At 42.2% G+C, this 21,319-nt stretch overlaps 1 protein-coding gene and 1 long non-coding RNA gene across 2 annotated transcripts; one reads left to right on the forward strand and one right to left on the reverse strand.

Moving 5' to 3' along the window:
• Positions 1-10,326: 10,326 nt before the first annotated feature.
• Positions 10,327-13,399, forward strand: LOC138964691 (uncharacterized). Its single transcript, XR_011455183.1, has 3 exons — positions 10,327-10,460; positions 11,957-12,113; positions 12,390-13,399. It is a non-coding gene; the product is annotated as an uncharacterized lncRNA (long non-coding RNA).
• Positions 13,400-16,270: 2,871 nt separating this feature from the next.
• LOC138964690 (uncharacterized) lies at positions 16,271-19,868 on the reverse strand. The gene is made up of 2 exons (XM_070336715.1): positions 19,641-19,868; positions 16,271-17,961 (listed from the first exon to the last, which is right to left on the reverse strand). The coding sequence occupies exon 2, from the start codon at positions 17,958-17,960 to the stop codon at positions 16,977-16,979; it is 984 nt and encodes a 327-aa protein (XP_070192816.1). The 5' UTR covers position 17,961; positions 19,641-19,868; the 3' UTR covers positions 16,271-16,976.
• Positions 19,869-21,319: the final 1,451 nt, after the last annotated feature.

Raw genomic sequence — 21,319 nt, forward strand, 5'->3', positions numbered from 1 at the left:
TGGCAGAAAAACGGTTCGTGAACAGCAGGGCTCCCCATAGCGCGCGTCCCTGCGTCCTATACGCCGGCACTAGAAGCCGAAAACGCGCACTAGGAATGTATGGAGGGGGTCCCTGGACGGACTAGATTTTAAAAGAGCGGGTCCTAGGACGCACTAAATTTCCTTTATCGTGCGAACCGTAGATACCGTTCTTAGACTGCAATATCGACACTTCGCAGTACACTATACGTGACCACAATGTTTTATAATTACACTGGGACTTTTCGGCTTTTGGACCCTTGGGACCCTCTAAAATAGTACAGTGGGGGTCCATGGACCCTCTAAAATTTAAAAGTGGGGGTCCCGGGACTCACTAGGAGGGGCGTCCGTGTGGAGCCCTGAACAGTCTGTAACCTTTGTGTCTTGCCTATCAAAAACGGAAAACGCAAATAACTCAGTTAACTCTTTTTATGTACACTTTGTTTTCCTGTATGCTTTGCACAAACTCTTAGGAATCAAGCACAGGAGCTTGTATCAAAGCGCCGGTCGATGTACTCCTTTATCCTTCCTGTATGTTTACTAAGACTAGAAGTAACAGTACCGGAAGGATATTACCCAATATTGACGGACTGTGTGATGATATCTTCTGCTATATGGTCTGTTGAGACAGTGATAACAAAATTGAGACCGGAGGTTGAGATTTTCATATCACTGTCGAAACAGACCAATAGCAGAAGATATCATCACACAGTCCGTCAATCTATCTATATATATATACGACTAGTGTCTGTCTGTGTGTCTGTCTGTCTGTGCGCGATGCGCGGCCAAGGTTCTCGATGGATCTGTTTCAAATTTGGTGATCATATTCAGGTACACCCTGGACACAACCTGGTCGATGAGATATTTCAACACGTGCTCTCAGCGCGCAGCGCGGAACCGATTTTGGTTCCACCTCAGCTATTTTGGTTCCACCTCAGCTTACCCGGGCCCCCATACCGACACACCATAGCCGCTACACCACATCACAACGCCAAAGTTCTCGGTGGTTCTTTTTCAAATTTGGACACCGTATTCAGCTACACCCCGGACACAATATCATCGATGAGATATTTCAACACGTGCTCTCAGCGCGCAGCGCTAAACTCATGTTCGTTTTTGTGTTCATTTCACCATTATAAGTAACTCTTCCTTATCTTCTCCAGTGTTTGGCGTTTATCTCCCTTCCTTCGTGTGGCTTTCCCGTTCAGTTGTAAGTTACTATTTATTTTTAGAATGTCACTGCGCTGTCCAGAACGCTTCCCTTGCACCCGTAAGTTGTTCTTACTGTCAAAGTGAAAAGGTCGAATCAATTTATAGCCACGCGAAAAATACACTCTCACCTATCTCTATATATTTATAGATACAGATATGCATATATATATACGGCTTCTCTGTGTGTGTGTGTGTTTGTGTGTGTGTGTGTAGGCAAAAACCTATGTATTATAGAGTTCTGTTTGTGATGGGGTCTAGCGGCTTTTGTCTGTCTGTATGTTCTGGCATGTGAGAAGCCACAGCAGATAATATAGGGCTAAGAAATAAGCTCTAAAATTCTCAATCCCGTTTGACAGGACTTCGCCTTTCAAAGGTGATTGTGGTGAACCGCCACGCTGTCTGTCTCCGCGCCGTTCACCCCAAATTCCCGTTTCTGAGAGTGACTATTTTTAGAATGTCACTGCGCTGTCCAGAACGCTTCCCTTGCACCCGTAAGTTGTTCTTACTGTCAAAGTGAAAAGGTCGAATCAATTTATAGCCACGCGAAAAATACACTCTCACCTATCTCTATATATTTATAGATACAGATATGCATATATATATATACGGCTTCTCTGTGTGTGTGTGTGTTTGTGTGTGTGTGTAGGCACCTATGTATTATAGAGTTCTGTTTGTGATGGGGTCTAGCGGCTTTTGTCTGTCTGTATGTTCTGGCATGTGAGAAGCCACAGCAGATAATATAGGGCTAAGAAATAAGCTCTAAAATTCTCAATCCCGTTTGACAGGACTTCGCCTGCAGAGGTGATTGTGATGAACCGCCACGCTGTCTGTCTCTGTCTCGCGATTCACCCCGGCGAAGCCGGGTATTCCTCTAGTGTTAGATATATTGCAATTTCTCTAAACATTTTGTATTCACTGTAAAGACATTACAAAAGTATTTGTCTCAGTTTTGGCTGTTCCATATCCCTCCCTCCGATTATTATTTCTTTTTGTTCACTCTTTTCTTGTACTTTCCAGTATTTCCAAATGTCTTTTCTTTCAAAAAGTAATTAGTCACTTGCTCAACTAAATTCAGGGATAATTACATTTTCATATATATTGTTTTGTTTTTGTGTTTTTGTTTTTGAAGTGGGGAAGCAATAAAGAGGTCGTCGATATCAAAACTAATATCGACGGAAATGTCGTCGATATCACTTTTGCAATGAGCTCAGTTTTGCCCAATTGACCAATGGAAATCTACGTAACATGTGAAATAGCAATATAGGTGTACATCGACAGGCGCTTTGATACAACAAGCCGGAGAATCGCCGGAAACGCCAACGGTGCGTACTCGCTTCGGGCGTGCATCCGGTGGCGATTCCGATCGGATGTGTTTGGAAAGTGTTCTCGTTTGAGGTCAGTTTGACGTTTATAAGTCTGATTTTACTTTAAGCAAGCGTATGAAACATTAGGCTTGTATATTACACCAACCGTTAGGTTGTTTCATGCAGATTATCTAACATACAACAAGTCAAACGCCGTTTTTTGTCTTTCTGTCCCGATTTTTTCCGTTTTGATGGTCGTTTCTCCCGTACTGATTCTTTGTGGAACAAAAGAGTATGTTTTAAATCGCACTTTAATGTCTACTTATACAAGTCGTCAAGTGTTGTGACCCTAAGTTGCGTCTAAGTTGTTTTAAAATAATTTGAAAGAACTGATACTGCATCCACATTTCAGTCTCTGCCATTTCTGTATACTATTGAACAATGAAATACCTTAGTTACTCAATACAACGCTGTTTTTATGACTAAATCAACTACAGAGTCTTCCTGGTAAGCGACTCAGCACTGTTGTCTATACCAAGTCAGCACCGTTGTCATGCTTTCGTCTCCACGTGGCGGCACCGTTGTTTGAAAAAGTGAACATCTGATCTTCTAAATCTATTCTACTGAATAGTTCCTCCATTCTCAACAACAGAAATTAGTAGCTTAAGAGAGAACATATTCAAGTTTATTATGGCAATTACATTTTTCACTCAAAAGGATTCAGTGCGAAGGAGCAAGCATTTAAAGTCAAACGTTTACCGCGGGAAGACAAAAATCAGCGTTCAATTAACCATACAAAAGAAATTCTGCATTAATCAACTCATTGGTACCTTTGTTGTACAAGTCTAACGTCTTATGCACTCGTATAAACAACAAGTCGCGTAAGGCGAAATTACTACATTTAGTCAAGCTGTGGAACTCACAGAATGAAACTGAACGTAGTCCGCCGCTAGTGCAAAAGGCAGTGAAAGTGACGAGCCTGTTTGGCGCGGCAGCGGTTGCGCTGTGCTTCATAGCACGCTTTACTGTAGCCTACCTCTCTTCGTTTTAACTTTCTGAGCGTGTTTTTAATCCAAACATATCATATCTATATGTTTTTGTAATCAGGAACCGACAAGGAATAAGATGAAATAGTTTTTGAATCGATTTCGGAAATTTAATTTTGATCATAATTTTTATATTTTTAATTTTCAGAGATTGTTTTTAATCCAAATATAACATACCCCGACGTTATTCCTAGAACGATCGAGAGCTTTTAAGACTGTAAGTTAAGTTAGTTGGACCCCGACATTATTCCTAGAACGATCGAGAGCTTTTAAGACTGTAAGTCTGTACAAGTGTAGCCAGGATTCTTTTTCACGGTGGACCAGTGTTACTTGCACACCGGGTGCACAAAACTACAAACTTGACCCTGCCACCCATTATAGTACTTGTGTGTCAAAACGATCAGATGACAATTGCCCATACACACGCACAAAGCTACACAGATCTTTGCCAGCGTTACTTGACTAAAGTCAAAAGTTTCCTCATTTCGTTGAAGCAGTTGCTGCGGCGCGAGAGCACTATGAGTTTTGGAACAGCGTTGGAGACCTCGCCAGCACAAATGCCGTTTTTGTCAGAACTTAAAATACCAGAAACTAAGACAGGTTTTGGGAGGTCATCTCGGTGTCGACACATGCTTTCATTGTCAAAACCGGTAAAGTACGTAAAACTAAGACAGGTTGGGGAGGTTTAGATCAAATCATTTCGGTTTCGACGCATTCAGCTATACTGTCAAAACTGGTAAAATACTAGAAACAAAGACAGGTGTGTGAAGGTCTAGAATAAATCGTCTTGGTGTCGACACATGCTGTTACTGTAAAAACTGGTAAAATACCAGACACAAAGACAGGTTCGGGAATAAATTTTCTTCGTGTCGAAGCCGGATATACGCTAGCTAAAGTTAGAAAACTATCACCTGTCCGGCTCGGGAATAGTTAGTCGTGAATTCGTCTCGTGAATTCGTCTTGGTGAATAGTTAGTCTTTGTTGTTCTCTATATTTGCATATCAAGCAAGCAAGGAAATTTAATCGAAACTTCCTTCTGGATTAGCAATGGTCGACGCGTGTGAGAAAGACTGTGTCTGTAAGGCTGGAGTCCACCCGTTGTGAAAGTAATACACTTGTTTTTAAAGTGACATTTTCAATAAATCCAAGGAGTGTTGGGGTTAGGGTTAGGGTTAGGGTGAGGGTTAGGGTTAGAAATAACAAAACAAAATAGTACTTAACGTGGTAATAGACGAACTCCGGAAATAGCTCTGTTGGGTTGGAATTGATTGTAAAAGAGTGACTACTCTTGCTTCTAGAGAGGCAAGCTTTTTACTAGTGTTTCGTGTTACGTGTTACAGACACACCCGCGCTACTGCCTGGCGTATGTTGTCACGTAGGAAAGTTTGACTCGCTAAAAACAAGAGTATTTTGTGTGTGTGTGTGTGTGTGTGTGTGTGTGTGTGTGTGTGTGTGTGTGTGTGTGTGTGTGCGTGTGCGCGCGTGTGTGCGTGTGTGTGTGTGCCGTGTGTGTGTGTGTGCGCGTGTGTGCGAGTGTATGTGTGTGTGTGTGTGGCTGGGTGTGACCATTATGTAAGTCAGTGTAGGTGTGACCCTATATGAGAGTGCGTTTTTGACACTTTGTTTTTATTAATATCACCAGCAGATGCTGCAAAAACATGAACACGCATTCGATTGGTAAATAGAACTCGAGACTGTGATTGACGGTAACTGTCGTGAAGAAACTGCAATCACATAAAAGCGCTCGGCCAATAAAGCCAGGAAATACAAATTGCATAATATGTGTCAGTGTGTGCGTGTGTGTGTGTGCCGGTGTGTGTGTGTGTGTGTGTGTGTGTGTAAGTGTGTGTGTGTGTGTGTGTGTGTTTTAGCGTGCGTGCGATCGACGGTGCGTCAGTGGCTTGCCGCGCGTGTTTGTGTGTGTGTGTGCCCACGGTCACGTGTTGGTGTGGCGGGTGTGACCCTATATATGTGAGTGCATTTGTGACATTACCGGTATATTTGGGATTGATACCACCACATATTCTACAACAGATGGTGCAAAAACATCGTTCGAGTTGAGTGTCGTGGACAAACTGCAATCAAATAAAAGCGCTCCGTCAATGAAACCTGGAACGAAAAATCACAAAATGTGATTTGAACTGACATTCAGTTTACTTCTGGCTCTGACAACCCTAAAACTGTTCTGTCCAGTCTGTCTAGTCTTTCTGTCCTTGTTTCTCGGTCTGCGAGCGTGTAAGGCCAGTACAATTTATGTGCGCGGGCATGTGTGTATGTCACAGTGTGTTTGTTTGTGTGTGTGAGTCAGTGTGTCACTGTCACGTGTGACGGCCGGCCGTGTGTGGGTGTGTGAGTGTGTGTGTGTGTGTACGTGTGACGCCGCCGGGGGTGTGTGTGTCAGTGTGTCAGCCGGTGTGTGTGACGGTGTGTCAGTGTGTGTGTCACGTGTGTGTCACGGTGTGTGTGTGTGGGTGTGTGTGTGTGCGGTGTGCCAGTGTGTGTTCAGTAAAGAGAGAGACTGAGAGAGAGAGACTGAGAGAGAGAGAGATTGAGAGAGAGAGAGAGAGAGGGAGATATATATATCAGTACCACCTGACCACTGATGAGACACATTAGTGTCGAAACACGTGTCTGGTCCAGGTACAAATATAATGGTCCTCCTCAGGACTAGATTACCTTGCGATACGTCCCCCACAAAGGGACTTTGCTCTGTAAATCTGGGTGCCCCTTGAGGAGGGTCGCTCCCAATGGGCTGTCTGCGAAGGGATACTTACTTCTCTCTCTATCTCTGCTAAGAGATTTTAACAAATCTCGGAAGAAAGTCTCTGCTGACTTTCAATTGTTTCTTTCACAATTTCTGATGTTTTATATATATGTTACAGGCATTAAGTGAAACCAGGCATTACGCGTAATGCCTGAAATGTTCAGGCATTACGCGTAATGCCTGTGACAACTAGGCATTACACGTAATGCCTAAAAATACCAGGCATTACACGTAATGCCTGAAATTTGACTCTCAAAATTACGCTTATTGCCTGAAGCAATTCAGGCAATACACATTACCTCTTGGATGGCGGTGAGAAATTTTTTTAAGGACAAAGTGTTGACAAAATGTCATGGTGTGAATATAGTAACTGACATTCAATCAAGTGAGCTTTGAAATGAATGCACATTTTATTTTGCGATTATGAGTGATGGTTCGCAATGCAACATAATGTATTTCTGACATAGTGTTCACCACAGTTTGAATTTCACGTGTGAGTGCATGTCACAATGGAAAGCAGAGGTCCAATATTTCCAGTCGAGTTTTCACCAGTTGCTTATTCGTCACCATGGAGGATAATGAAAAAGAACAATTGTTTACTCCACGTTTGTTTGAACATTATGAAAAGGACGGCAGAAAGTTGCTCCCGAAAGCTGTGTACTTCAGAACAATCGAAGAAGTAAAAGCTGCCTTCCAGAAAACAACATAGTCACGTCATGAGTATCATCTCTTGGGAAAGTAAGTGATGTGTGGTGTTTGTCAAAAACAGATTTGAGTGTTGGTATTCAGCTCTACGTCTATCGTGAAACAATACTGAAACCGGGTTATCTCCAATGCTGTCTCTGATAGAGTAATTGACACATAATTAAAATGTCAAAGGTAGGTAACAAACAAGTCGCGTAAGGCGAAATTACTACATTTAGTCAAGCTGTGGAACTCACAGAATGAAACTGAACGTAGTCCGCCGCTTGTGCAAAGTACCTCTCTTCGTTTTAACTTTCTGAGCGTGTTTTTAATCCAAACATATCATATCTATATGTTTTTGGAATCAGGAACCGACAAGGAATAAGATGAATTTGTTTTAAAAACGATTTCGGAAATTTAATTTTAATCATAATTTTTATATTTTTAATTTTCAGAGCTTGTTTTTAATCCGAATATAACATATTTATATGTTTTTGGAATCAGAACATGATGAAGAATAAAATAAAAGTAATTTTGGATCGTTTTATAAAAAAATAATTTTAATTACAATTTTCAGATTTTTAATGACCAAAGTCATTAATTAATTTGTAAGCCTCCATGCTGAAATGCAATACCGAAGTCCGGCCTTTGTCGAAGAATGCTTGGCCAAAATTTCAATCAATTTGATTGAAAATTGAGGGTGTGACAGTGCCGCCTCAACTTTTACAAAAAGCCGGATATGACGTCATAAAAGACATTTATCGAAAAAATGAAAAAAACGTCCGGGGATATCATACCCAGAAACTCTCATGTAAAATTTCATAAAGATCGGTCCAGTAGTTTACTCTGAATCGCTCTACACACACACACACACACACACACACACACACACACACACACACACACACACACACACACATACACCACGACCCTCGTCTCGATTCCCCCTCTATGTTAAAACATTTAGTCAAAACTTGACTAAATGTAAAAAAGCTTAGTACACTGACTGTATCGTTCTTGCTGGAACAAAAACAGTTAATAAGAAAATTGCGTTGTGTTATCTCACATTCCGGGGCTGTTGAAAGCTAGCTACGATATCAAATTATTATTATTGATCGCTTGAGAAACACTGTGTGAACGGGTGTTTTTTTCTCATAAGGAAGATTTGTTGTTATTATTCGACGTAAGTTGTTCACGATCTTTAGTAGTTTGAATGTAGCGCTCGGGTACATTGACATGTTTTAGCAAGATGAATTCAATCTGGACCCTGTCCTACGTGTTATAATTATATCCGACTCGCTGCCGAGAGTTATGGTACATTGTTTATAACCTTGATAAACATGTCCTGTTATTGCCATTAAATAGTTGTCATTTACTTTAATTTTCAGATTCGAGGTATTAAGATGCGGTGACATCAAAAGGCTTGTACAGAAAAGTACTAACACAGCTGAGGAATCCATTCTCTACAATGCTACCCTTGAAGAAGCATACAATATCGTCAAGAGAGCGCATGTGGCCACAGGCCATGGCGGTCGTGATCGTATGGAGAAGGAGTTGCACGAGAAATACGACAACATACCACGCCACGCGATAGAACTTTAGAAATCTTTGTGCGCAGAGTGTCAGAAGAAGAAGAAACGAGAGAGAGTCAAAGGTGTTGTTGTTCGACCGATTCTATCAAACGATATTCAGGCATTACACGTAATGCCTGGTTTCACTTAATGCCTGTAACAGGTTTCAGGCATTACGTGTAATGCCTGGCAATGATTTTCAGGCATTACGTGTAATGCCTGGTATTTTTATGCATTACGTGTAATGCCTAGTGGTCACAGGCATTACGCGTAATGCCTGAACATTTCAGGCATTACGCGTAATGCCTGGTTTCACTTAATGCCTGTAACATATATATATATATAGAACGAGAGCGAGGCCGGAAAAAGAGAGGGGAGAGAGAGAGAGGATAAGCGGCCATAATTTGGTAAGATCATGATAAGATCAGAGTAACTAGATATGATGATTTGTAAGCAATTGCTGCTTTTTCAAGTTTTACAATCAGCCCTGAACTCTAACGGTAACAATGAAATCATTAAGTCGAAAGCACTTGTAACAAGAAATTCCTACGAGGTAGGAAAAACACCCCCGTCAAAGGGAAATAACCTTCTCAGTTGGTGGCAGTGACTGAGTGAGAATGGTTATTTCCCTTTGACCTCTATAAGTCCTTGTAGAATCTTAATCCACCAATAACTCCCTAACCGTGTGTTTGACTGGTCCCAATTTTTGTAAGGACCGTCTCAGGAATGTATAGAACCTGTTCACCAAGTTTGGTGACGATCGGTCCGTTCATTCTTGAGATCTATATGCGAACACAAACAAACAAACACATGTGCCTCTATAAGTCCTTGTAGAATCTTAATCCACCAATAACTCCCTAACCGTGTGTTTGACTGGTCCCAATTTTTGTAAGGACCGTCTCAGGAATGTATAGAACCTGTTCACCAAGTTTGGTGACGATCGGTCCGTTCATTCTTGAGATCTATATGCGAACACAAACAAACAAACAAACACATGGACCGAATCCTATAAACAATCCTGGAGATCCGGTGTAGGATCCGGTCCGGTCCCCCCTCTGAAGTAGTCCCCCGGGGGACCAATTCGTGGCAAAAACTGCTCTATAATGGTCCCCCCTTAGACATCCAGCCTCGTTTTTCTTAGGCATTCAAGCCATTTTCAATCTATATCTTCGTCCGGTATTATGTAGTGCACAGACAGCAATCTCTTTGTTTGACTATATTTTGCAGTAAATAAAATAGATCTGATTTATAATGCCGTTCAAAAGAAAAATCACATGAAATAAAATGAATAATAAATAAATACTGATAAGAAGAAATGAAAGCAGTCTCTGATTCTTTCCTTTCTTTTCTCTGAAATTGCTGGTAACATTACTAACATTGTAACAAGAAAAACGAGGCTGGATGTCTAAGGGGGGACCATTATAGAGCAGTTTTTGCCACGAATTGGTCCCCCGGGGGACTACTTCAGAGGGGGGACCGGACCGGATCCTACACCGGTAAAACATTATTGGCATAAGGTACTGTATCATTCACCGACGTGGTCTCTAAAATGTACCGACCATGAAAAAGCTCGACAAGGCAAACAAGGTAAACAGAAAACTATAATAAAATAATAATGCGTGCGTGTGTGTGTTGTGTTTTTTGTTTCCGTTTGCTTATTTAAAAGCAAACATGCAACGTGTCCATTTTAATACTTCAAACGAAGAGTATTCCTTGATTTATTTTGATTTAGGTAAAACGACGTGACAAGGGAAATCACCCTGCTTGGTTACCAGTTCAGTTTTCGGAAACCGTCATCGTACGGGCTGAGCAAGTTGAAGAAGAGAAAGTTGTTTGTCTGGGTCGTTTCAACGTGTTTAAGGTAATACTTTGATCGTTTCATTTTTTTTGTAAATAATAGGAACAGTACCCCAATTCAAGGAGGTTGATTGACTGGTCACAACTTGACTAAAATGATCGAATTATTATAGAACATGTATGTTGCTGATTTTATCATCTGATGAAAGTTTTCCTGTTGCATGTTATATTTTTCATGTTGTTTCTGTTGTTGCTTTTGTGTGTGTGTGTGATTCAAATGTTGTCAAGTGTAATGATGTAAAAGTGAACTGAAAGTGTATGTCTTTGTTAGGCCTTAAAAAAAAATAGGTGTGGTTACGGTAACCCGACCTACCCTATTTTTAGGGGCCGACCCTATAACTTTTTATTACATAATTTGTAAAAAAAAAACAAAAAAAACAAAAAAACCAACAACCCAAGTGCAGAAAACGCAATGAAAGCGAAAGCGCTCGAGTCGCACACTTATTTCCCTGTCAAGTAGGTTTAGGCCTAATTTGTACACATTAGAAAAAAAAGTTTTAAAAAAAAGTGATTGCCTACCTTCCTACCCTATTTTTTGTGTGGCTATGTTACCTTAACCACACCTATTTTTTTTTTGGCCTTAGCACGCTGCTTGATTGTGAACAAAAAATTAAACACAGATACAGAACACAGACATAAACACAGAAAGCACGATAAATACACTTGCATAAATAAACTAACATCCTACGAAAACGAAAACTCTTTTTTTGTCAACCACACCGTTTATTCCCTTCATTTAATAATGTATCGATAGAACATTAGATTTTCCTTCTGTGAGCCATGTGATGTCAGAGGCTGACAAAAACTGACATTTAGGCTGCTGGCCGATACTAAAAATGAGTGCATGTTTGCGTGCGTTCAATCTTTAAAAAAAAGGAGTTCCAAGTTCTAACTGAAACAGATCGATACATAAATGTTGAATTTGAACTTTTGTCGCAACGACTTTTTGTTTGTGTCGAGCTTTTGTTGTTCGATCTTACGTTGTTTGAGCTTTTGTCGTTCGCTCTTATGTTGTTCGAGCATTTGTCGTTCGATCTTGTGTCGTTCAAGCTTTTGTCGCTCAAGCTTATGTCATGACTACCCCCTCTGACATACTCCATATGTCACTTTATCACATAATTCTTGTTTCCTTTTTGAGGGACGTCCCAATTCTCATTGCATTTGCAGGTTTTGAATTAATCAAATTTTGTGGCATTTTTTGTTTTCTGTACAAATTAGGCCCACAAAAAAAAATAGTCTGTTTACGGTAACCCGACCGACCCTATTTTTTTCGCGCGACCCTAGACTTTCTTTTGGCATTTGGGGGAGAAAAAAAAAATCTTTTGTTTTTTTTTGCAAAATAACGTAAAAATATGGTTTTTTGGAGGGAAAAAAAAAATCCTGACCTACCGACCCTATTTTTTGGGGCCTATGTTACCGTAAACAGACCTTTTTTTTTTTGGCCTTAGCTCATAACATGAGCATGATATGGTCACTTTTGTTGTTGTTGTTTTTTCACAGCTGAACCTGGAATAGTGAACTGTCAGGAGACCGCTGCTTCTCACAACGTACAGCATGGAGAATGCAGAAACAGCACTCCTGCCAGACATCAAGACAGAGATTGATGTCGCTGAAGAAATACTACAGCCTTGGCGCACCACTGAACCAAATCCTTATGGTAAGGTTCATTACAGATTTCGGATTCAAATAAAGAACAAATCCATGTACTGTACAAAACAAACCAAACAATAAAATAACATGTGTGTCTGCTAAAATTGTGTGCCTCTTCTGCAAACCGCTTTTTTATTGTGACACTGACAGTCATATCCCTTGGTCGTAGTGTGATCATCAAAAACAAAAACAAAGGAAACATCTGATAGTGATAGTGTACTAATAATGGATCACAATCAGCATACACCTTTATGGATGAGACTCGATTTCTTTTTCTTTCCAGTATCGCTCAGCGGGGTTGTGGCCACAGAGAACACAGCAGCCAAGCATGCCTTGCAAACGTTAGAAGATGAGGCTTCAGACAACATGCACAGTGATGCCCTTCTTGATCAAGCCATACAGCCATCAGAGGCAGAAACTGCAGTCACCGTTCATAGTGATATGTCAAGAAAACGGCATGTGTGTACAGAGTGTGATGTTACCTTCGCAACACCTTGTTACCTTAAGAAACACATGTTAACACACGCAGGAGACAGACCATTTGCATGTACAGAGTGTGATCAAAGGTTCTCTCGGTCTATTAATTTGAGCAGTCACAAGACAACACATAAGCCAAAAAAGCATGCATGTACAGTGTGTGGCGATAGGTTCAAACGGCCAAGGTGTTTGAAGAGACACATGTTATTACATACAGGAGAGAACAAACATGCATGTCCAGAGTGTGGTGTTGGGTTCACTGCCAAGAAGAGTCTGACGCAACACATGTTCAGATGTAATGGGAAGAAACAACCTGAACAGCCAGAGTCTAATGCTAGGTTGAAACACTCAGATAATTTGGAGCCACACGTGTTGACGTATACGGAAGAGAAAGAAACATTCATGCGCATTGTTTGGAGCTAGGTTCATACAGTCTGGAGGTTTGAAGTGACGCAAGTTAACTTGTACAGGAGAACAACCATATATGCATACATGAACACTGTGCAGTGTTAGGCACACAAAAAAGTCTGTTTACAGTAACATAGGCAAAAAAAAATAGGGTCGGTAGGTCGGGAATTATTTTTGTATTTTTTTTCCCCCAAAAAATACATATTTTTAAGTTATTTTGCCCCCCCAAAAAAGACTTTATTTTTTATTTATTTTTTTTTTTTCAAATGCTAAAAAAAAGTCTAGGGTCGCGCGAAAAATAGGGTCGGTCAGGATACCTTTTTGGCCTTAGATTCAAACAATCCAGCAGTCTGAAGCAACAGTCATCCAAAACAGGAAGGAAATAATTGCAAGAAGTGATTGTGGGCACCTACATGTGTTTGTTTAGTGTATCATGTGTGATTGCGAGAGCTTGTCCGAGGTTTTTTTGGTTCGTGACTGAATACAAACTGCAGATAAATTGAGTTCAGTTTAGTTGTGATGTTGGTTAGAGAGAAATTTAAGTTTTACACCCTCACAGCAAAGTGACCAGGGGCATGTTTGCTGGCGTTACACCGACAAAAAAGAGGTGTTTTTTTTAATTCTTTTTATTTAATTAAATTCATTTATATTCACATAAACATAGCATACAGCATACACAGAATTTACCAGCATAAGATAAGATTGTCTTGGCGCATACACACGCCCATACCTACACAAGACATACATAGACAATAGGGTGGGTGGTTGAAAGGATGGGGGGGTAGGTGGAGACGGCGGTCACACTTTAGCCTCCAAGTACATGTATACATGGGGTTTAGTTATAGGCGTAACAGTCCTGTATAATATACATGTGTTATGAATAAATGGAACAGGGAGTATCACATTCAAAAATGTTCATACAAAATCAATCAATACAATTATCCAATGGCATCAATGAAAAAAGTGTCTTTATAAACACCAATCCTTTGCAAATTTACCACAATAATTATTTACACTAGCATTATACTTTATGCTGTGCATAAAATCATTTTTGCATGTTCAGATGTGCGAGGATAGACAAGAATTTAAGATAAAAAGTTTTCCGAAACCGGACAATCAGCCAGCGCCAGCCAGCGCCACAGTCACCACCACAACCACATGAAACGTTCATTGCCAGTTTACGCTGAAAATGTTTATTGGTCGACACCACAGGTCGTTCATTTTCAGCGCAGATAATGCATACAAAATCAGTGGAATATTTTCATAAATTCCACAAAAACTATGATTGACATAATCATATACATTGGGTTGTACATTTGCATAAATTCACCAAGAACAAAAATTGTCTTACACATCATAGATGGCATTGTCCACTATGTATTAGCTTACTGTTTTTTGTTCTTGTTTCCAGCTTCACCAACAAGCTGTCAAATTTTACTAGACTGGTCACCGGGTTACTTCCCTTTATCTACCGCTTTCTGCATCCGCTCATTAGACCATCATCAAAAAACTTATATTGGCAACTCTAAAAAACAATAAACATTGTGTTTTAGCCCAATTAAAGCACATCGATTAAATACATAATGTCTGTCATTCACCACCAATCCGGCGGTACGCGCCCACACAACTACGTTATGGTGGAGTAAGGGGATGGCGGTGGGGTTGAAAATTTTCGCACAGTTGTTTGGGACGTCTGGCACTGGCTACCGCAGATGCAGAAATGGCAGAGAGACTGATCTTGGGCCGGCTGGCCAATGGGAAGACGGCATTCCGCTCATTAGTTATGCATATGACCTGTGCTCTGGCACCGTCTATACACCACAATCTCGCTTCTCTTCACACCCAAAAATATCATTTATGCTGTGCATAAAATCATTTTTGCATGTTCAGATGTGCGAGGATAGACAAGAATTTAAGATAAAAAGTTTTCCGAAACCGGACAATCAGCCAGCGCCAGCCAGCGCCACAGTCACCACCACAACCACATGAAACGTTCATTGCCAGTTTACGCTGAAAATGTTTATTGGTCGACACCACAGGTCGTTCATTTTCAGCGCAGATAATGCATACAAAATCAGTGGAATATTTTCATAAATTCCACAAAAACTATGATTGACATAATCATATACATTGGGTTGTACATTTGCATAAATTCACCAAGAACAAAAATTGTCTTACACATCATAGATGGCATTGTCCACTATGTATTAGCTTACTGTTTTTTGTTCTTGTTTCCAGCTTCACCAACAAGCTGTCAAATTTTACTAGACTGGTCACCGGGTTACTTCCCTTTATCTACCGCTTTCTGCATCCGCTCATTAGACCATCATCAAAAAACTTATATTGGCAACTCTAAAAAACAATAAACATTGTGTTTTAGCCCAATTAAAGCACATCGATTAAATACATAATGTCTGTCATTCACCACCAATCCGGCGGTACGCGCCACCACCTGATGACTCACATCAGGTACCGCCACCAAGCAAAATCGACCTTTCTCGGAAAGTTGCACTGCACACTTTCTTATAATCCCAGGCTGCACTGCACACCTGTGATCCCATGTTAATGTTCTGCTGCACTGCACGCAGACATGTGCCTGACCTCCCCCTTTCTGTTGCACTGCACACAGAGAGAAGCCCTACGTTTTACCTGATCTACCAGTTGTGCACCCTGATGTAAGACAAGAAAGCGTTAGAAGACCATCTGCCCGCCTGACGGATTTGAGCGTCCGATGCCCCGTTCCGAGCCATGTGGGAGGCACCCCCAATCCTAAAGCTATGCGATTTGAAGTTCTGTTTGGGCAGGCCACAAAATTGGAAAACCAACTGTAGTTGCTCGTTGAATTCCCTGGCCGTTATGGGTGCCCCCGACATAGCTCGGAACAACGGCCCCGTTGCGTTCCCACGAATGCTCATGTAGGCCCGCATGGCCTCTACCGCGCATGGGACGCCTGCCTTGGCTTTCTCTACGGTATGGGTAACTGGTTTTGCGCTAGATTTGAAATTGCGGAACGTTATGGTCAATGCCTGTCCGTCCAGTCGGACATCTCCCCTATGCAATACGTTTTCTGGTTCCCGGGATACCGCCATTTCCCCCACCCGCAATAATGAGTGAAAGGCCAAGGTGCACATAGCCCGGAAACGTATCTTGCCGAATTTCTCTTTCGATTGTGTCTATCTCTATTCCCAGGAATGTCAACCTCGTCTCTGGGCCCTCCGTCTTATCAGGTGCCATGGGAACTCCTATTTCCTCACACAAACCCAGAAATTTGTCTAGGTATTCTTTGCCTAGCTGCTTCGATACTGCCGCAAGGAAAAAATCATCCAGGTAGTGCACTAATGGTATCCCTAACTTCTGAACAGCAATCCACTCCAAAGCCGTGCCTAGTTCTTCGAACAAGTGACAAGACGAAGAACAACCCATCTGAAGCGAAAGATCAACATAAAAACTTCCTTGCCAGCTCAGTACGAAGAGGTTTTGGTCACTAGGGTGAATAGGCAACAACCTAAAAGCTTTCTCCACATCAGTTTTTGCCATAAATGCTGTATTTCCTACTGTCTGCACTAACTGTACTGCATCTTGCACATTGGCATATGACACTGTGGCCATGTCTTCCTCTATGAAATCATTTATGGATGCCCCCTTCGGGTGAGATAGATGATGTATCATCCTATACTTTCCTTTCATCTTTTTCTCTACCAAGCCGATTGGAGAACATTGGAACTGAGTAAAAGGAATATGCCTAAAGGGACCTACTAACCTCCCCTCTTCTATTTCCTTCTTTATGTGCGCTTCTACTACTTCTGGCATTTCTTCTGCTGACTTCAGGTTCTTCTGAACTACACTATTTGGGGCTCCTGTGAACCCTACCCGGAAACCCTCTCTGAATCCCTGTATTAAAGCCCGCTTCTTCTGTGGATCGTACCCTTCCAGCCACTTTTCCAGCTTGTCCGCCTTCACTGGCGTGGCCCCCGTGCCCCAGTCTTCATTTCTTTCCTTCTCCTGCTTCTTTTCCCCCCCGTCCCGCTCGAAAGGGGTGCCCTTTGGCGCTGCATTTTCGGATTGCGGGTTGCCCCCCACACTGCGAGCAAAAGTGCTTGAAGCCACAATTGGGGCGGCTGCAAGATCCCTGTTCATTGAACTGGAAGCAGAAGCCCCCCACTTTGGCTGGGTTTCCACTTCCAGTCTTCCCCCCTGCGCCACCCTGCGGCTTCTTCTTTCCCCCGTCATGGGTCTGGGTGGCAGGCTCTAAGCGGGTGGTGGCGAACAGGTCCGCGTCGCTGTCCCCCCATGCCCTTTCTCCTGCAGCAATTGCGAGCCGGTAGCGGTAGTCATAGTCCCGCCAATTGCCCTGCAGCTCATGCAGGGTACACACCCGAGCAAAGTGGGCACCCAGGCCCCTGTGTACCTCTTTCGCTCTGTCCTGTAGTATAGTGATATAAATGTTCCAGGCCTTCACCCACTCTGTGAAGGTTAACAGTTTCTTTTCTTTCTTCTTCTTCTTCTTCTTTTTGTCTTCATCGTCCTCATCCGAGTCCTCCTCCAGCATTTCCTTCGGGTCCGCGGGCAGGAGTATTGCGAACCTAACCGCCACACCGCTCCAGATCTTTTCCTTTATTGTCTTTGGCACGTGTAGGTCAATGGGCAACATTTTCTGGTTGCCGGTTGCCCACGCCTGTGTACCGCTAGTGTTAGATTGCTCACCGGAGTGTCCAGAGTGCCCAGCCATGCCTGAGTTGGATTTTCCACCCGTAGAGGTGGTCGATCCTGCGGGCGATGCCTCAGGCGCCGGCGTCTTGGCGGCCCGAATCTCCGCAATCTCCTTCCTCAGGGCCTTCTGCTCAGCAAGGAGCTGGGTTAGCGACTCCTTCACGCCCATTTCGTCCTCTCCTTCAGCCTCCTCGTCTCGAAACCTCTTCGGGGGCTGCTTTGAGGGACGCCCCGGTCGCTTGGTTGGACGCTTCGACATCCTGAAACATTTCAAAGGCCCTAAGCATCAGGGGCCTATTTTTTTTTTTTTTTTTTTTTTTTTTTTTTTTTTTTTTTTTTTTTTTTTTTTTTTTTTTTTTTTTTTTTATATATATGCAGCACGGGCTGTACCAATAAAACATTCCCCATGAAGTCACAACCGGTTCTACCAAACCAGAACCAACAATGACGTCACTCCAGAAGCTGGAAAGGATATTCCCTCCTATTCCACTCCCGGCATCAAAGCTCTGCGTCTGGCGTCTTCGGTAGAACCCAACCACTTCAGTCTGGGAATAAACCTTGGTACCCCGTTCGTGCTGCATCTACACTCCTATTGTGGTTCTGCCCTCAGCACGAGAGTACACCTAAGAAAACACTGTCAATCTGATCATGCAGCACGGGCTGTACCAATACACATTCCCCATGAAGTCACAACCGGTTCTACCAAACCAGAACCAACAATGACGTCACTCCAAAAGCTGGAAAGGATACCCCATCCTATTCCACTCCCGGCATCAAAGCTCTGCGTCTGGCGTCTTCGGTAGAACCCAACCACTTCAGTCTGGGAATAAACCTTGGTACCCCGTCCGTGCTGCATCTACCCCTATTGTGGTTCTGCCATCAGCACGAGAGGATACCGGCTATCACTATTAGCCCCCACTTCCCTCTCACCCGCTGAACAACCACAACACCTTCTTACCTCATTGGTCTATATGCCGACTGTCCAACAGAACTTTTCTCAGTGCTCTGTACAGTAGCATGTGCCCCGACCCTGACAGATGAATCCCATCTGCTAAAAAATGTTTCTGATACTGAGCAAACTTCTCTGCTGGAGGGAAAGCCACGTAGTGGGGGAACAAACCCACTATCCTGTGTGCCGTTTTCAGCTGTTGATGAAGAAGCCTATTCACCTCCCTGGCTATGTCATTGAAACCCCCCCAGCCACTGTATCTCTGTGTCATCCCTGACACCACCACTACTGAGTTTGCCAATGTTTGCACCCTCACACACAGATGCCACAGCTCACGAAACACTTTATTCGGTGTCGTTCCGGGAACAATATTATTGTCCCCCACCATTAGCACTATCACTCCCCATTTTTTCCGGGTGAAAATGGCCCTGTTCTGTTCTAGCATTGATTCAACGTCGCTTATTTTTCGGCCCCCTCTCCCATCGAATATCTGCTCAAAACCATCAAAACCTAAATCTGGCCGCACCCCCTCATCTGTGTTCACAAATCGCTGAAACCTCCACGTGAAAGAGTGCCCGACCACCGCACAACTTGTAAACATTTTCGCTCCCGCCGTCTTTCTTCACAAAGAAACTAGTCACGTGACCGAGCGATTCGCGTTGCCACTGCTCGGACCAATTTTAATGCCAGGAGAAGATGATACTGTCTTCTTTTCTCCCTGAACACTTTTACTGACGGCTGTCAGCTAATTGTACCATCACCGTCTACCTAGCTATCACCCTCGTTCCTTCGAGTGTCACTCCCGGCAAACGTGAAACCACATGTTTCTGCCTACGGTGCCACGCTGTCTCCCAGTTTCCCAAACTCCAAACTTTCCTTGCAGACAACTAATTGGCCCCACTCGAGCCTATTACCGCTGTTTCGATCTCAATCGCCCCTCTCGACAATCAAGCAACAAAACAAAACAAAAAAAGGTAAAAGTACGTGTACCTTCTCTTTCCAAAATCCTTGAAACGTTGAAAATTTTCGCACAGTTGTTTGGGACGTCTGGCACTGGCTACCGCAGATGCAGAAATGGCAGAGAGACTGATCTTGGGCCGGCTGGCCAATGGGAAGACGGCATTCCGCTCATTAGTTATGCATATGACCTGTGCTCTGGCACCGTCTATACACCACAATCTCGCTTCTCTTCACACCCAAAAATATCATTTTCGATCACAAACCTTTGTTTAACAATTTTCACAAAAACATTTAGTGTTGGGACTGTCTTATTTAATTTGGCTCCAAATGTACTTTGTTTGGCAAGGAGAATAAACAAATCAAAAACAGCATCCGTATGAAAGCTGTCTAAATACCCTAAAATAACGAGCTCTTTTGACAAATTCAAATTACTGCAATGTGTGAAATTTAGGCATAACCATTCTGTGAAATCAGACCAAAAAAGCTTAACTCTTGTGCACTCCCAAAACAAATGTTCTAAGGTTTCCTCTTCCTGTGTACAAAAGCTACATAGTGATGTGTCAGAAATTTTCATCAAAAATAACAGGCGCTGAGTGGGGAAAATTCTATGTAGTATTCTATATTGGAACCACCTCAGGTATGTGTCTTGTGTAGGTCCGCCTTATTGTCAAAAATACCTTTCCAACATTTACATCAAAATTCAATAAATTAGACCATTTTTCCATGCACTGTAAATTGCCATCATTTTTCACAAGATGGGTATATATATGTTTTACTCCACCTTTAGACATTTGTTTCCATACAACATCATCACCAATATGAAAAACATTGTTTAAAACTGCATCCAACTTTAATCTTTTATGATAATTCTTAACTGAGCGCATAACGCCCTCGAAAAACACAAAATTCAGTTGTAAATCTGGATGTTTCAATTTAAAATCGTTATATGACATAAAACCATCAGCTCCCATCAAGTGACCGACTGTAATAATGCCGTTTTTCATCCAATTCCTTATAAAAATAACCTTTTTATCAATGCAAATATGTACATTATAATACAGACGCTCTGAGGCAAAATCACTCAAGGAGATGGGGACACATTTACATGCAAAATGCTAATAATGTTTGAAAAATTTTCTCCAGAAAGGATTCTGAACTCTTTGCATCAGTATGTTTTCAAACTCACCTCCTCTCTTGTGAATATTATGTACAAGTGGACACAGAGCTTGTAAAAGTTTAGTTACTTTTCCTTCACTACAAAGGACTCGCTGTAACCATGAAATCTTCAGAGCTGACAAAAAGCATTTCAAATCCACCATTTTAAGCCCCACCCACCCCCCCTCCCCTCCCCCTCCCTCTTCAAAGGACTCTTTGAAGAAGAGATTTGATTGTATCCAAAATGTAGTAAACTTCCTTTGGAATTAGCAAAGGTGTTCTCACTTCGCCTCGTAACTTAAACCCTTGACTGCTGGAAAAATTAGGTTAAACATATTCAATTAAAAAAAATTCATACATTTCAAGAGAAAACAATTACATGTACACCAAAACTTACAAAAATGGCCTCAAGGGGAGGCAGTCATGTTGCTGCAATTCAAAGGGCAACATACAGCGGTTGTTTCCCTTGTCAGAGTATTGATTTTTTTTCAGTCAGTGTTGGCAAATCACGTAGCTGATATGTATGTATTGTGGCTTTCAAAGGGTTTGGTTTT

This window comes from Littorina saxatilis, linkage group LG4 (genome assembly GCF_037325665.1).
Source record: "Littorina saxatilis isolate snail1 linkage group LG4, US_GU_Lsax_2.0, whole genome shotgun sequence".
NCBI classification, from domain to species: Eukaryota; Metazoa; Mollusca; class Gastropoda; order Littorinimorpha; family Littorinidae; genus Littorina; species Littorina saxatilis.